This window comes from Brienomyrus brachyistius, chromosome 9, assembly GCF_023856365.1.
Source record: "Brienomyrus brachyistius isolate T26 chromosome 9, BBRACH_0.4, whole genome shotgun sequence".
In the NCBI taxonomy this organism is placed as follows: domain Eukaryota; kingdom Metazoa; phylum Chordata; class Actinopteri; order Osteoglossiformes; family Mormyridae; genus Brienomyrus; species Brienomyrus brachyistius.
Window position 1 is genome coordinate 19,875,174 of NC_064541.1, and position 16,249 is coordinate 19,891,422.

The following is a 16,249-nucleotide window of genomic DNA, read 5'->3' on the forward strand; positions in this document are numbered from 1 at the left end:
AAGAACTTGTTCGGTTTTAAAGCAGAAGGTAAGAGCTGAAGTAGCTCATGTTCTCCCTCCTGACGTGGGTTAGGTGGCCACACTAGTCACAGAGCTAAGCCAGTAAGCCACACCTTTTAAAAGAAGAGGTAACTTCACAGAGAACGTCACATACTGCCCCTGTAGCTCAACAAGTAGAATAAGGTACTAATGACACAAAGGTTGTGGATTGAAATCCTACAGCAAATCAGTGGTGATCTTTCCTTCCACTGGAAGCTGCTTTGGATAAAAGCGTGATTCTTATGGAAACAAAAAGTGAAATTTACAGTGTTTCTCATCTCGCTCCAGACATGACACAGGTCTACAAGTAAAACAAGCCCAGATCAAACTTCTTTTATTTATTGGATAATTTGTTCTTAACAAAAGCTAAAAATAACCTAATGGGCGTTGAATCCTTCAAATTGCTTGAGATGATAAATGTCAGCGCTAAGTGATTACTTAGAGTGTCACAGCGATACTGACAAGGATACCTTGCTAGAAGATGACGGATGGATGGGAAAATGAATGGATGGATAGATAGATGGATGGATGGAGAGATGGATGGATGCTCACTTGAAATGTGAGGCACACCTGTCTCGGAACTGCATATATGTCTGTAATTAGAGATTTGATTGTCACCATACTGTACAAACTACAACAGTTTTTCATCACCTAGGCACAGTGGCCCAGCAGCTGGCATATTCAACATATCTTTTGCTCACTAGCTATATAATCTTGCTAATTATTCCACGTATATTTTGGCAGGTGACCTTGGCACTTCTCCAGAGCTTGATTTCTCCACTGTCAGCCGTACCCAGATTTGCTTTAAATAAACTTTGTTCGACAGCGCTTTACCTGCCAGTAGGACGGCCGAACAGGTGAGAATGAGCCAATCGGTGCGAAAGGAATGTTGCGCGTCCACAGGATATAACTAACTCGCAGGCTGGCGTTCACACATTTCTCTGGAAGAATTACCTGTCCAGCCAAGGAGGATCTAATATCACCTGGGAATATGCTTTATCACTGCAGATCGCGTCAATCTCGTCTCACTCCGTCGTAAACGGATTACCATCGCAGCCCCTAACATGGATTACATATAACCTAATACATTGTTAAAGGGAAGATATTTTCTCCGTACTAAGTTTCGGAGGCAGGCGTGACTAGTGCAGCCGACTGCAAGCAGGTGCGTGACTGTCGATCGCGTACGGTTTGTGGTTTCGTTTGTCACATTGTACGCATGTTTCGCCGGGTCATTTTTCATATTAACATAGGCCTACTGATAATAAAAGAATGACAGATTAGTAGAATAATTATAAAAAACTAAACTATTAAAAATTCTCTTTATGAGACTTTGAAACCAGCGAACCATCGTGATTTCTATGACATGAATATGAATATCTTATCATGTATAGCCTATTATTATTAATTATTATTATTGTTATCGTAGATATTCCTACGACCGCTGAAGGAGATGGCAGAGAGAAGCCCCTGGTGGAAATCTTTGGTTAGGAAGAAAGTCTCTTCCAGGGACTCCGAAGTAACCCATAAGGAGAGCGGCCCGGAGAGCCAACCTGGTCCGGAGAAGATCCCGGCCGGCGGTGGCAAACCGTCCACGGAATCTAAGGAGAACAAGGACTCCAGCTTAATAAGCAACGAGACCTATGACGATTCGCAGTTTGAGCCCGTGTTTAATGAGAAAACGTGTCGGCGCACCTGGAAAGTTTCCCGTTCCGGACGTTTTAAAGAGAAACGGAGAATAAGAGCCACGCTACCCGAAAATAACAACTTCTACGAAGGAAACAGCGCGTCTGGCAAAGAGACCTTCCGCTGACGGGGAACCCCGGCTGCTTTCTGTGTGTAATGAAAACTGAGATGCATAGATGTGCATTATATAGGCCCATATACATACTTCCGAACAAAAATGACATAGGAATTCCCCGAGGAGTAGCCTAATGCCTTTAATTAAACGCACATTATTTAGTTTACTGAACAATTTGTGGCTCCTCTAAAGAAGACCAAGGGACACAACGTACACTAAAATAACCCAAATATAGGCCTGTTTCTGTTTTAGTATATTACATTACTTTTTGTATGTTAATAGGCTGTTATTTATTATAGAGTAGATATATTGGTGGTGAGATGTCATTTCAGTAATTATATGAAGGACATACTATGAAGAATTGCTATGGGCAAGAGTGTAAATGAAGGGTGAATATTTATTCTGTCAATTTTCTTCTTTACACAATATATTACACAATTCACAGCAGAGTCAGTTCAAACCTTAGAAATGCACACTAAACTAAATGTGCAACCTTTTCTTTTAACTTTGTCGCCATGCAGTTTTAATTACAACGATTGTACTTTTTACTTGTGTTAATAAAATGAAGAGAGCTTTACGTTAGTTTATATTTAAATTTCCATGACTTAAACACATTTGTTGAACAAAATTTTAACCTTCCTTTCGTGATTCATCTGTGATTTAAATCTCTGATGTATTTTAATGGTTTTTTTCCTGTATGCATGTCAATGAACTGTGTAATTCTGTATTGAACAGAAAAGCTTATGCCCAACCCATTCTCTCTTTTAATCTCCTCTGAAAGTGCAGCTAGATGTGAATGGTATTCTGAAAATCAATGACTAGACAGCGCTGATACATTCCCTGGCCTTTGTGTGTGTAAATATGTGTTCTTTTAAATGTGAACCCCTTTCATCCCCTGCTTTACTCACATTCTTGCTTCAATATGTTCTTTCGTGGTAATATTTGAGTGAAAGAAGAGGCTTACATCTTCTGCTGAACAAACTTGTACTGAATGTCCTTCTGGAACATAGTAACTAAGAGCTGAATCTGATGTAAATATTACTCAAATGACCGAATAAATTTACTTCAGTGAGAACAAGCACAACTGAAGCTGTCATTCCCAGTTCATAAAAAATAAATCAGAAGTTGTACTGATACACAATTTAACTTGGAAAGTGTGTGCCACCTTCAAACTGAAAGGATAAATCTTATCTGTTTTCATTTTCTGTTCTTTCTGAGCACTGCCAAAAGTGAAGGGTTATGGAAGTTGCTGGCGTGGTAACATATTGTTAGGGTTACTGTAAGCAAACCATTAAATGTTCTGGTCATGCCGACTGGTTTGGGCCAAGGTCAAAGTCCGGTACTGCCCCCTAGGGCACTAGAGAGGTCATTTCAGTTTTTCTTTTTTGACATTTTTTTTTCTTTTAATCAAACTAAATGAATGACTGCTTATGAGCAATGGGTTATGAATTCAGTTATGAATTCCCATGCAGGAAGTTCTGAGGAGTTTAAACAAAATAGCCAAGAACAAGAAAATACATGAACCTGGAACCAATTAAGTCAGTCTTAGGACTTGAAATCCCCAATGTATTAAGCTGATGGAGCTATTTATATCCAGCTTAACACAAATACCTCTCCTCATTTTGTTGACCACAACATCATTCTGCCATTTCTCACAGTGTCCATTAGCTCACGTGTGAGAAGCGAGATGTTTCTATCCAACGCCGTCTGTCTCCATGCCTGCCCATCAAGCTTTAAACTAGTAAGTCTAAACCACCATGTCAGTATCTCTCAGTGAATGAGTATAACGTGCTAACGGACCACGTTCAAACCAAAGAAGGTGTCAGTTGGGCGAGACAGAACACGGTTGGCTAAATGAATTACAAGCAGTTCCTATGACTGACAGGCAACTCATACTTAAGAACAAATGGCCACAAAGCCTATTAAATAAAAAATTCTGGTTAAATTCAATGGTTCATAAGTTCACGCACTATTTTGTGATGCTAATGAACACATCGTGCAGCTTCAGCGGTTCATCGGCTCGAGGTACAGTACAGTATTGCCTGTAGTTACTTTATTCAGTACAGTACTGTCTGTAGTTACTTTATTCAGTACAGTATTGCCTGTAATTACTTTGTTCAGTATAGTACTATCTGTAGTTACTTTTATTATTACTGTATATTTATTACTATTGGGATGTCCTGTATTATTATTCTTGCGACTTACCAAATTTGATTGAAAGACAGACTGGGATCATGTCGACTGCCTGCAATCGTTTCCACAGGTATCCCATTCCAGGTGTCCCCCTGCCTGTCTGGAACAGACTCCAGGTGACCCCGACCAAGATAGGCAATTAAAAGGTGGATGGGCGGTTCAAAGAATAAGTGCCAGTTTTTGTATATAGAACATTTCACAAAAGGCTTTGTGAACAGCCCAAAGAAAGCAGGGGGTGAGAGTGCTCAGTTAAATGCATGATGCATAAACCTTATACACAATATCCATTTAACAACATTTTAATTCTATCATATTATTTGTTCCATATTTGGAGGATTCGTGTGGATAAGTCTATAGCCTTGCACACTAACTCAGTTCTGTCAGTGTGCAGTTTGTTTGTGTGCGTGTGTATGAATTATGTTTATATTACATTGTGGGGACCAAAATGTCCCTCACAATGTAATAAAAACCTGATTTTTTTACATTGTGTGGACTGTTTTTCAGGCTGATCTGAGAATGCAATCAAAAAACTAAAAATGCCAAAAGTCTTGTATTTTTACTTGGTTACTTAGGGTTAGGATAAGGGGCTGGGTAGGGGTTAAGAGTCCCCACAAAGATATAATTATGAACCTGCGTGTGTGTGTGTGCGTGTAAGGGATCCCATTGCACTAAGTGTTCCCTGTACTTCCTGGGATAGCCTTTCCACGACACTACCTTCAATGACAGATAAAGAAAAAAAAAACATCAACAGACATACGGGGAAATCCAAATCTGACGTCACTGCTCAGCGGTCTTCCCACATCAGAGGAGCAGTGCCACCTTGTGGCTTCAAGACACAAATGCAGAGCCAAATTATTCTCACGCGGATAATTTATTCTAGTAAAAAGCTTAAAAATGTAGTATAAAAGCAGGGTGCCTATTAAAAAAAATATGTTAAGACACAAAGATCAACATCCTCAGTCAAACGGAAAGGAAAAACTGTCAAAAAGAAATGTCTGGAAGCTTGAAATGGTTTCGTCCGTCACATCCAAAGACACTTCGACAGGAATTCATCAAACCCAAGTACATATCGAATGTCACACCCGTGTTTGTAACAACACCCAGGTTTACAGTCAAAACTACCAAAATGATCCTCTGAGATGTAAGAACTCCATTATTGTCTAGAGTTCATCGTGTTTGTAGGTAAATTCTCTAGCTGATATGTACCCATCTTTGTCCTCATCTTCCTTGTTGAATATATCTTCAACCATAACCTCATGGTGGGTGTCGTTGGAGGGGTAGCCGTGCTTCTCGAACTCTTTCCTCAGGTACTCCTTCACCTGTCAGAAGCATTTTCAACTTGGCATCAAAGACAAAAATGCAAAGAGACCTAGAAACCTGATGGTAAAGCATAAACACACGGGACACCCCCCCCCCCCCCCCTTCTCACAAGGCAGCATCGCAGAGGCTCACCTCTGCTTTGGACAGCTTCCAGTCGTCATTAAGATCCATCTCCTGGAACGACTCGTGAGACCTCGGCCCATTTCGGATTTCCATGATCTCTATGTCAAAGATCAGTGTACTTTCCGGAGGGATTTTTCCTAAGTAGACAAGGTTTCACCTGAATGAAAATACTTTATATTTGGCTGTAAATGTAACAAGCAACCGTCTCCAGTTATTATTTGAAACGAAATGACCCTTTATTCGCCATTTGCACAAGTACAGGCACGTGGAATGAATATTACTGCATATCCCATCCTGCGTGCCTTCGAAGGACCCTGAGTACATGGACAGGCCATTTATTTAGCCCATCCAGAACATTTATTTTCTTGGGGGGGGAGAGTTAGAGGACTTGCTGGAGAACCCCGTGGAGATGTGAGTATTTTGCCAAGGCTTGAATCAGTAACCTTCTGATCACAGATACAGAAACTTAACCCACTCAGGTACACACAACCCCCGCCCACTAAATGTACATAATACTACTCATGTGTTAATGAATTTCTGATAAGATACTTTACCTTTCCCTTCTTTCCCATATGCAAGGGAGGGGGGGACAGTCAGTTTTCTCCTCTCCCCTGTGCACATGTCCTGCAAACCCTTGTCCCAGCCTTTAATCGCTTCTCGGATACCCAAGGTGAACCATATCGGGTGCTTATCGCCATAGGTGCGGCTGCCAAGGGGCACACAGATTCAGCAAAGCATTTTAGGTGAACACCAGTGTTAAACGTTCTCTGCCTAACTGTTAGGAGCATCAAGGCCTTATTTCAGGTCTATATGATCACCCCCTGCACGTGGTTGTACGCGATTTAGCAATGATTTAAATACTAAATTGTCAAACATATCTTCTGAAGAGTATTTTACTACGATAAGCAAGTGGCGAATGGAGAAGTAAATGCAGCAATTATAAAACTAAATGTAAAATGATAAAACTAGTAATCAGTTAACTTTACCAATGCTTATTACACGATCTAAGACCACATATCTCCAGGTTCGGCAGGACCCAGAACTGGATAGCATACAATTTGGTTGACTGACTAACTGGTGTCAGCAGCATCGTCTTCTTTGGATAAACAAGTTGCCAATTATTGCCGAACCAAGTCGATATTTCACCTGGAATGGAACATGGTGCCATTGCTCTCCAAAAATCCCTCGTAGTGCACCAGCAGCATATCCCCGTACTTGGACTTGCGGTGGCAGAGGAAAGGTTTGTGTAAAACCTCGATTTTCACCTCCGGCTCTGGAAGTTTTGCTCCAGTGACATATAAGAAGAATGATGTGCAAAGCCAACTGATACATGCAAGTAACATTTTACGTTAAGAAAACGTCTGTTGATAGTTTGTCTGTATTTCAAGTATGAAGGTCCCCCGGCCGCTACTCCTATAACCGCTACCCGAATACGTGGCAGCCCTAGCATTTTTCAGGACGGGATATTTTTGTTTCAGACACAGTCCTTCAGTTTGCGAGAAAGACCCACATTGCACCCCATTGGCTGAAATGTAAGGAAGGCAACGCCTTAAAATAAAGATTAGCTTTTTAATTGGATATAACTCCTGCTAATTTTATTGACCACGCCCATTCTCTCAGCAAGAGCCCCAAATGATCCCTATATTATAGTAAATTGAGCTGAGTTTAACGTATTACATATAGGTAAAGACGTGAGATGCGTTTATGCTTTGTTTTATATGGTGAATACTTTTTAATTTCTTAATCGCAGCTTGACAGACTTAAAACCCCGGGTGGGGGCAATGGGGAACGCAGACGGTCGTGAGAGTAAAGTTTTTCAAAACAGTCTTAAAAATTAAATACTTGTCGGTTTGCTGTGAAGCCTGGTTTTGCTTTGCCCGACGCTCAGTGTAGGAAATCCACCATCTTTAGTTCTGTCATTTTTATACGTTAAATTTGTGTGAAGTACGAAAATAGGGCGGGACTTCGCATGTACGTAGCATTCACGAAGACTTTACGCCCACAAGCAGCGTAGCGGTTGTAAGAGGAGAGCCGCTCACTCAGAAAGTTACGGAATTTGTGCTGCCGAATTAAATGAAGACCGGAGGATGAGTGAAGCTTTCCTCACGTTTCAACAATGACCTGCGACAGATAAACAACATAAATCATGGAAGGAATGCTTTATAAGTGGACTAATTATATAAGTGGTAAGTATGGTGACGCTTGCTAACTAAACGTAAGTGTCGTGAACGTGAAAAACGTTTGATGTTTGTAGCTAACCAGCTAGCTAAATACTGTAAATACTGAGATACCTTGTTACTTAGCTCTACTTTTTATTTCGTCCGAATCGTGATGCTCAAGACAGGAAAATAATAGACATTGGATTTAAGTTTAAACGAGCTAAATTAGGAAACCTTCATTTCGTATCCAATTTCTTCGCGAATTTTCCAAATTTGTTCTGTAAGTTTATTTTTTTAGTTGACCCAAAACATTGCCTTGTTTTCTCATTTAGACAGCTCTCTTGTGTAGCATCTAATCCAAGTATAGAAAATCTATTGCCAAGGAGATGTCTTTATGCGGCTAAAGTCGGACATGTTTGCATTCATAAAATACAACTTTGGTCGTCTGTGTTGATGACTGAATGATTAGGGGAGGCAGGGCACCTAGTACTGGTTTGACAGGATAAACGACTGACAACATTGCCTTAAGCAAGATAAGACCCGCGTCGAGTGTCTCTAAAGGTCATGGGGACAGCTAACCGCATAGATATGCAGCATGTGACCAATAGCTCCTGGTTTACTGATGTGAAAAATGTCTTGTTTAGGTTGGCAGCCCCGTTGGTTTGTGCTTGAAGGAGACACACTGTCTTATTATGACTCTCAAGAGGATGTTTGGAAAGGCTGCAAGGGCAGTATCAAAATCTCTGTGTGTGAAATACAAGGTACGAGCATCTCGGCAATGTATCACGTTTCATTAAGTTGGGTGTATTTTTCCACTCGAGTGACTACACTTTCTGGTGCTTTATTCCAGTTCACTCCTCAGACTCTACCAGGGTGGACCTAACCATCCCAGGGGAACAATATTTTTATCTCAGAGCCATCAATGCTGCACAACGGCAGAAGTGGTTGGTTGCCTTGGGAACTGCAAAGGCTTGTCTTACAGACAACCGGACCAAGAGAGAGAAAGGTGAGCTCCTGTGTGCTAACTGTCCCCGGTCACTGCTGTGTCCCCTGCCTACCCTTCAGTCCCTCTACAGCCAAAGCTCAGTACTGTTTCCCCACTCAGTGGTTCTCTGATTATTTCTAATCACATTCTTTCAAACCAGCTACTGTTCTGTTTATAGCTATTTACGACCTTCGAAGCTCACCCAGCTTCTCTGATTTTTTCTCTCTTTAGAGCTTCAGGAGAATGCAGAAGCCTTGAAAATCAAGATGTCTGAGCTGCGGATATACTGCGACCTTCTCCTTCAGCAAGTCACCAAGATCAAGGATGGCTCTCAGGCTGAGCTATCAGCCCCTGCGGCAGAGGTGAGGTAGGGCCACTGGAGTTATGGTGTACGCCGTTCATTCTGGGTTTTCACGGCTCTTTCCCTGGAGGCGGAGGAGGGTGAAGCGGTGGGGACCCTGGTAAGAACCACCTGCACCACCTTCCTGAAGACACTTGAGGAGTGCATGCTGATCGCCAGCCGTACCTTCAGTTCTGATCTTTTGACCCCACCGGCGTCTCCTCCAGTTCTGACCATCAAACCCCACAAGGTGAGACCACAACTCAGGGACCACGCAGCAAAGGAAAATGCCATCTTTTTTTACATTAAATTGTCTGCTTAATATCTTTGAATGGTGCTTTAATTTTAAACTTATTTTGCACTTTTTAAATTTCTTGTAAAAACCGGAAGCGCACTAGTACGACACTGTGCAGACAACGTGCTTTTCACAGAGGTCTATTCCCAAATAACAGTTGCCTAAATAATGGAATATTTTAATTCACATTATTAGAATGTACTACGTCACTGAGGAAAGTAGTATAAATAGTATTTGCGTTAGTCATTTAAGTATTGTAGCTTAGGAAGGCCTCCCAATGTCTTGAAAGCCCTGTTGTTTGTATCTATTGTTCGTTAAGTAATACTTGTCACATGATTGATCTAATAATCAACTGCTCCCTCTCTCATAGGTCAAGTTTGCGAGCCAGTCAAGCCAGAACTCCATTGAAAAGTAGGTTATTCAGTCTGAATGCCATGTACGTGTCTTCATGACACTGAGTTCCTTTGGGTGCTCTCTACGCAGCTGTGGAATTAATTTTAGTTTGTACAAAGTCAAATGGGTAAAAGTGCAGCTTCTGAAGGTTGCTTTAGCTAGTAACTTCTACTGTTTTTCCGCGTTGGTGTTCGTTGCAGTCCATGTTCAAAATAACAGTGATATGTAAAGATCAGGGCACGTTCCAGAGATTTGTTTTAAATTTTGATTATCTGTTATGTTCAGGAAAAAGGAACGAAAGAGCAGTTCTGGAAGTGTCTCGGGGAGTGAGCTACTGGAGTCTGCAATGGCGGGGCTGACGAGTCTAAGCTCATCTCCTGAAAACACAAAAACCCAACCAGAGGGTAGGTCACCTCACCATGCCAGCTGCACCGCTACTGCTAACCTTTGTCCTACAGGTGAGGGTGAAAAGGAATTCAGTTAAGCCCAGGTTGGTGACTAATGGATCTAAGCAACGTGAACCTGTTTTCAGGCACAGTCCTGTATACGTCTATTTAAAACCTTTTAGTTTTTCCTAGTTTTTCCACAATCCTATTAAATTTGAGGCCAGATGATTTCCAGCTTTTTTCATTGGTCTTTGAAATCTCAATTGCTTGCCTGTGCTGGGTGTGTGACTTTGGTCTAGGTATCAATGCAGATAACGGACCATTTCGGCACGCCGAGGACGTGGATGGCCGGCATCAGGTTCCTGAACAGCCTGATGGGGGGCAGATGGAAGCGATGAAGCAGGGGGAGGCACCTTTGCCTGACCAGGACATTGATCGCCTCCAAGATCGGCAAGAAGTAAGAGCCGTACAGCCTCGGGACCAAGAAGTGATTTCTTCTGATCAAGGCGTGGGAGAAGTGGTTGACCCCGCTAAAACGCAGACCCCCCGTGAAGATCCAGAGCAGGTGGAAACATTCTTCAGTACTATGAGTCACCGGTATGATGACCCCTTTCTATTGACGTGTCGTGAAGACAGAAGTAATCAGAGCTTGCTGTGCCTTTAATACATGATGCCTGAAAGTCAAGATTGTGGAATTACATACATCACTCTTTGAAACTGTCTGTTTTCTTTACACAAGCTAACCCTGAAATAATATCCATTGAAGTCTTGTTGAACAAAGCCTACATAAACATTTTACATTGCCATATCTAGACTGAAAAAATGGTTTAAACTGTTTAAACGATCAAAATCATAGATGGAAAAAGGTGAATCATATTTAATGACTGGTGTTAGTTCAACCAAATGCTGTCTGTACCTGCTGATTGGGTCTGCACAGTAGTAGGATGGTAATTTGGGGAATTCCTCTACAAAGATTTCAGTTCATGTACGTTTTTGGACAGCTTGCTTCAGATCAGGCCACAGCATATAGTAGTAGTATTGAGATCAGGCCTTTTACTTAACCATTCCACAGTACAGAATGTCTTCTGTTTGAACTGCTCTGTTGTTATTTTGTGTTTTGGATCGTTGTCCGGTTGCATGACCCAACTTTTTTAACTTTGAGATTACAGACAAACACCTTCTGCTGTAGAATATCTTGGAACATCCTAGAATATATTGGTCCCTCACTGAAGGCGAATCATGTGGGTCATAGGGCAACAAAAGAGCTCCTCACCGTTATATAGGTTTCCCCTCATTATCCAAAAGTAGAGGATTCCTTTGAAATCTTCTGTAAGCTAAAATGGTGTAAAGCAAAGAAGCAATTACCTTTAAATTATTTGGGGGAGTTTTTGAGCTTTCCATTACCTACTACATTGTACCAAATAACAGATACAACCTAAAATAACATTAACATAGAGTAAATGCAGGAATAATATGATAGATACGCAGCTATATAAAATGGAAATTAAGCTGCAGTCAGTCCTGCTACAACACGACCAATGTGTTCCTGGAAAACCTGGTGTGTGGATTACGGTGCGCGGAGGGACACATTGGTCGTGTTGTAGCAGGACTGACTGTTTTTCTGAAATCTCATTTGATCAGACCTTATTGCACAATTCTCTTGTGAAGAGCAGATAACCAGGGCAGGTTAAACCCACATCTTGCCTCTAATTACCTTCTTTTCAAGAGGTATGAAATACTCTTAGAGGCTCACATAATTTTTTAGGTCAGTGTCAGTGTTTAAACCATAATGTTCTGGCAACGTAAAATGTTGTGTGGTGTTTAGTCTTGTCTACCTGTTCTCGTTAAGGGACATATTCCATTGGACTGATATCGTTGCAATGTAATGTACATCTTCTAAGGCAAATGATTATCGTCTCGTCTCTCGGCTTATTTGCACTTTCTTCTCACTTGCAGTTTTCCTGCTTAAATTTCACTGTGATGAAGCACTTTTGAGCCATATAAAATAACAGTATTCTATTGCGTTGAATAACAAAACAAAGTCCTTTTGCTTGTATTGGTATAGATGTATCTTCTTGCAGTAACGGCCTGTAATTCCACTTCATTTTGGATATTTTTTGATTCACAGCTTCAGTGATATAGAACTGGAAGAGAACAGTGGAATCCCAACTCAGCCGTTTCTGGACTCCTGTTATGCCATAGTCCCAGTGTTGGGTATGCGGACTCCTCCCTCTCTCTGGCAAATTCCCTGTTTAATACTCTGTTATTTATCCTCCCAGTCTTTAGAAATGTAATGGTCTCTCTAGGGCTATCAATTTCCTTTAGGTAGCTAAATGAGCCTTTTTGTCGCTAACAAAGAGCTCACTTTGTGAAATCTGAATTATTTAAAGAGATGAAACTATGGACTTGGGTCTGTCTACCAGAAATATTACAGATTCAAAGAACCTGCTGGTGAAATTTTGACTTTTGATAAGTCTAACTGTTGTTTTTAATTAACTGATATGAGGGCAACTTATGCAGCTGACTTGTGTTAATTTTCTCCTTCAGATAAGTTGGGCCCCACAGTATTCGCACCAGTTAAAATGGACTTTGTGGGAAATATCAAGGTAGGTTCACGAAGTACGATGTTCTTTTTTTCGGATGCTTTCAGCTGGGCAAGATAAAACATTCACATAACAAGCAGCATGGTGGGTGGGTGGCTGCATCGCTGTGCTTCTGGGGGTGAAGGCCAGCCCTCAGGGTTGAATTGACCCTGTAATAAGCACCATCTATTAACATTACACCTGGCAATACATGTGCTATGATTTTTAGATACAGGCAGGAGGGAATGTAGTATGGAGATGGCTCATCTACATGGAAAAGGATAAAGTTGCAGTTCCTAACTTGACCACAGAGAGGCATTCCGGTCTCCTAATTGCAACATTTAATTTAAAAACATGCAGAAGTTTTGCACTGACAACTAATTTCAAATATGTGCTCTCCTTTTACCTGGCTTTATTTGATTGGCTCGGGCTGTTTTGGGGTTTATTGTATTAGCGATCATAGCTGCTATGGTCCTCAGGTGGTCTTACAAAGTGTGAATGGCGTTTAAGCAGGATGGGTGGCAGACAGCTTGGATCGTGAGAATATTGGCTTCTTAGAGTTTCTGATTCAAGTCCCAGGGGATGCTCTGCTGTTGTTGGTTAAGGTACTAGATCTTTTTAAGTAAAATATATCTGTAGTGTCAGGTAACGAATGCATAAGTGCGCAAGTATAATGTGCTGAACTGTAAACAAATCAATCAACTTTGATGTCTGTAACAGTGTGATAACTAAAATCGATCTGTTCTGGCTTCCTACAGAAAGTCCATCAGAAGTTCTTGTCTGATCCGGAGAGATTCCCCACCTTGCAGGCGATAGTGATGCATGAGCTGGAGACGGAGGTAGCACAGGTGCGGAACTCGGCCACGGAAGCGCTGCTCTGGCTCAAACGGGGTCTCAAGTTCCTCCAGGAATTCCTGTCGGAAGTCAAGCGGGGCGAGCGGGACATCCCTGGAGCGCTCAGTGAGTCACAGGGCAGCGGTGACTGAAGCTGACGGTCACACTGGGCATGCTCCACAGATCATGGAGGACCGTAGTGTTCACTCCATATCTTTCTCCTCATAGACAACGCCTACGGGAAGACGTTGCGGCAGTACCATGGATGGGTCGTACGAGGGGTCTTTGCTGTGAGTTCTTGCTATAAAGACATCTCTCTGCTTTCCTGAAATTGTATTGTTTGTCGTTTTTCTTACTTTTGCTGCGTGAGTGTCCTGTCTGACTCATGTTTCTCTCCAGCTTGCCTTAAGGGCTGCCCCATCGTATAGGACCTTCACGGGGGCACTGGTGTCCAGGGAAGGGGATGAGCTGAAGGAGGGCTTCGTTAGCGGCATGCACCGGGACCTGGGGATGTACCTGCCAGCCATGGATCAGCAGCTGGGTGTCCTGGACTCCCTGTATGATGAATATGGCCTGGAGTCGGACGAGGTGGTGTGACCATGTGGACTTGACCAGTGGCTCGCCTGCCCTGGCAGGAGGAGTGGGCTCAGAGCAGAGCTTGTTTCCAGAGCACCTGGTCCAAGTGATATGTGGCGAGATCTGGGTTGGAAACAAGCACATAGAGCCTGCAAGCAGTCATTCCGGCTCCTTCCGCTGTGATTGCATTCGCCGATCCGAGTTCTGGGAGCTCATTAAGTTTACATTTCAGACTCTACCTGTAATAACTGCGCCCTCCCCTCGGTCTAGATGCTTTCACCCTCACCACTTGTGAAGATGGTGTAAATGATGGGGAAAGGTCTTCTGCCGAAGACGTGGAGATTCTCGTAATAGCAGCTTTATTTTATGGGATGTTTCTCCTCCCGAGTCTCGCTCTGTAGCTGAAGGACGCCGACATGTTAGAGCTGGAATCTCCCCCTTTAAATCATCTTCAGCTGTGAGGATTTACAGGCCAATACGAGATGGTGTGAACTTCGGGTTCAGTTGGAAGTTCAGCCAGAGAACATTTCTGTATACTGATACTTTTTATCGTGATCATTTCGGGGAGGAAATACCAAGTGTAATCGAGGTGGCGTTGTTGGGGGGGGGTGGGGGGTGGGAGGGCTCACTGCCTGTGTCGGCAGCTGCGCAACTGGATGTGTGCCCTTCTTCTGCAGAATGTATGATGGTCGTGCAAAGCGTGTGCCTTGCATGACCCAGTAACACGGCAGTATTCTGTATCTGATGTTATATTAATAGCATGCATTTTTGTAGTGGGACTCGTGGTAGGTTGTGGGATGTTGTGGACCAAAAGGAGACACGTTGTCCCTTCCGGCACAATCCCACGCCATCGTCAACACTAGCGGCAGTCAGGAGACCTGTGCTGGGTGGCTACATGGAAGCGATACACATTGGGCATGAATATAACACTTATGCTACTTTTTATTTATTTTTCCTTGGAAAATATATATGCATTTCTTTTGTTTTATGTTAGGCCACTGCGGTCATGTTCCGTTAACCAGTGTATCTTGTGGGATATTTAATATATTTTATTTTATTGCGTGAACAAATCGAAGTTGCCACCTGCTTTATTTGCCAACTGTATGTGAAACAGAGGGGGGGGGGAGTTGCTTTCTTATTCTTATATTCCATGCAGAGAAACCTACCTTTGCTGTAGGAAAGCATCTCGATCCACAGATGCTTTGGTGTTAGTGGGCTTCGACCAATAGCGGACAAGATAAATATGTATACACCAATGAATTCTTCATCTGAGTGTGGGGGGGGGGGGGGGCTCGCTTGAGCCTGGAATGTAGATATGAACTCTTGCTAGCACATGACCTTTCCTTATCAAAGAATGTCCAAGACAGAATAACAATTTTAATGGAAGAATGCTCTTTTAATTGCTGTTTTTTCCAGATTTATTAAACCAAATTTACTTAGCTGCTTTTGTGGAAATATTATTTACCAGCAACTCTAAAGGCCATGTGGGATAAAGAAGGGTTGATGGGTAGATCGACCACTCTCTGGATGATTCTTCTTCTCCTGCCATGCTCTGTTCCTGATGGAGATACTTGCTTGAGACTCATGGTTTGAGGTCATGAAGTCAGAGATTCTGAAATCCAGGCCCAGTCTGCCAATGGCTCAAGATTAAACCCTAGAACAGAACTCTAGGTCCAGACACTACTGCAGACAAATTCACATGAGAAAATCCATGTGTACCTGTATCTTACACTAGCCCCTAACACAGATGACCTATTTTACAGATTTTGCTCTCCTAACATTACAGGACACCTCTCCTTACATCCAGAGATGTATTCAGTAATTTCCTGAGTACCTAGCATACCAGAGATTCCTCCTTATAGGCCAGGGTTTTTTCACTGGGCCTAGTCCGACAGCTGGTCCCCTGCCTGTTTCCTGCCGGGGTCACTTCTGCCCCACGTCAACAGTAATGTGACACTTTTCAGTCAGCCCCAAAATAATCACTGGTTTGACTGGAAAAGTTGCGGGCTGGTTTTTATTTCACAACACTCTGCCGAGTTTCCGGTTATGGCAGTGAATTGCGAGCACGTCCTGGTCTGGCCCCCGGGTTCTGCTACTAACGCTCTCTTAGCTGATGTTGGTAAGACACCACCTTTTTGAGGCAAATTAACTGCTTAGACCCAAGGCCAAGTTCAGAAAGCCTCTAGAATATTCCAGACCCTTTATGGACCCAACAGAATGGAATTC

The 16,249-nt window shown here is 42.5% G+C and overlaps 3 protein-coding genes across 4 annotated transcripts; 2 read left to right on the top strand and 1 right to left on the bottom strand.

Moving 5' to 3' along the window:
- Window positions 1–1,489: 1,489 nt before the first annotated feature.
- Window positions 1,490–1,849, top strand: LOC125748872 (proline-rich protein 15-like). The gene has a single exon (XM_049025532.1). It carries the CDS (start codon window positions 1,490–1,492, stop codon window positions 1,847–1,849), a length of 360 nt encoding a protein of 119 aa, XP_048881489.1.
- Window positions 1,850–4,882: 3,033 nt separating this feature from the next.
- fkbp14 (FKBP prolyl isomerase 14) lies at window positions 4,883–6,978 on the bottom strand. The gene is made up of 4 exons (XM_049025844.1): window positions 6,620–6,978; window positions 6,028–6,179; window positions 5,483–5,610; window positions 4,883–5,349 (listed from the first exon to the last, which is right to left on the bottom strand). Exons 1-4 carry the CDS (start codon window positions 6,814–6,816, stop codon window positions 5,191–5,193), a joined length of 636 nt encoding a protein of 211 aa, XP_048881801.1. The 5' UTR covers window positions 6,817–6,978; the 3' UTR covers window positions 4,883–5,190.
- A 112-nt stretch (window positions 6,979–7,090) lies between these two features.
- plekha8 (pleckstrin homology domain containing, family A (phosphoinositide binding specific) member 8) lies at window positions 7,091–14,633 on the top strand. Of its 2 annotated transcripts, none has more exons than XM_049025840.1 (13): window positions 7,091–7,659; window positions 8,277–8,393; window positions 8,483–8,638; window positions 8,849–8,979; window positions 9,049–9,207; window positions 9,623–9,663; window positions 9,931–10,049; window positions 10,331–10,628; window positions 12,160–12,245; window positions 12,579–12,637; window positions 13,372–13,461; window positions 13,676–13,737; window positions 13,847–13,985. In XM_049025840.1, the coding sequence occupies exons 1-13, from the start codon at window positions 7,620–7,622 to the stop codon at window positions 13,854–13,856; spliced, it is 1,368 nt and encodes a 455-aa protein (XP_048881797.1). In that variant the 5' UTR covers window positions 7,091–7,619; the 3' UTR covers window positions 13,857–13,985. The 2 variants fall into 2 exon arrangements, with proteins under 2 accessions (XP_048881797.1, XP_048881796.1); XM_049025839.1 differs by having other exon boundaries at window positions 7,092–7,659; window positions 13,372–13,573; window positions 13,847–14,633.
- The last annotated feature ends 1,616 nt before the right edge of the window (window positions 14,634–16,249 follow it).

Coding starts and splice junctions, on each gene's coding strand:
- LOC125748872 (XM_049025532.1), top strand. CDS start 1,490: ATGGCAGAGAGAAGCCCCTGGTGGAAATCTTTGGTTAGGAAGAAAGTC.
- fkbp14 (XM_049025844.1), bottom strand. CDS start 6,816: ATGTTACTTGCATGTATCAGTTGGCTTTGCACATCATTCTTCTTATAT. Junction 6,180..6,619: donor GGCACCATGTTCCATTCCAG/GTGAAATATCGA, acceptor GCCCCTTGGCAG/CCGCACCTATGGCGATAAGC. Junction 5,350..5,482: donor GGAAGCTGTCCAAAGCAGAG/GTGAGCCTCTGC, acceptor TGCTTCTGACAG/GTGAAGGAGTACCTGAGGAA.
- plekha8 (XM_049025839.1), top strand. CDS start 7,620: ATGGAAGGAATGCTTTATAAGTGGACTAATTATATAAGTG. Junction 12,246..12,578: donor TGCCATAGTCCCAGTGTTGG/GTATGCGGACTC, acceptor TTTCTCCTTCAG/ATAAGTTGGGCCCCACAGTA. Junction 12,638..13,371: donor ACTTTGTGGGAAATATCAAG/GTAGGTTCACGA, acceptor GGCTTCCTACAG/AAAGTCCATCAGAAGTTCTT.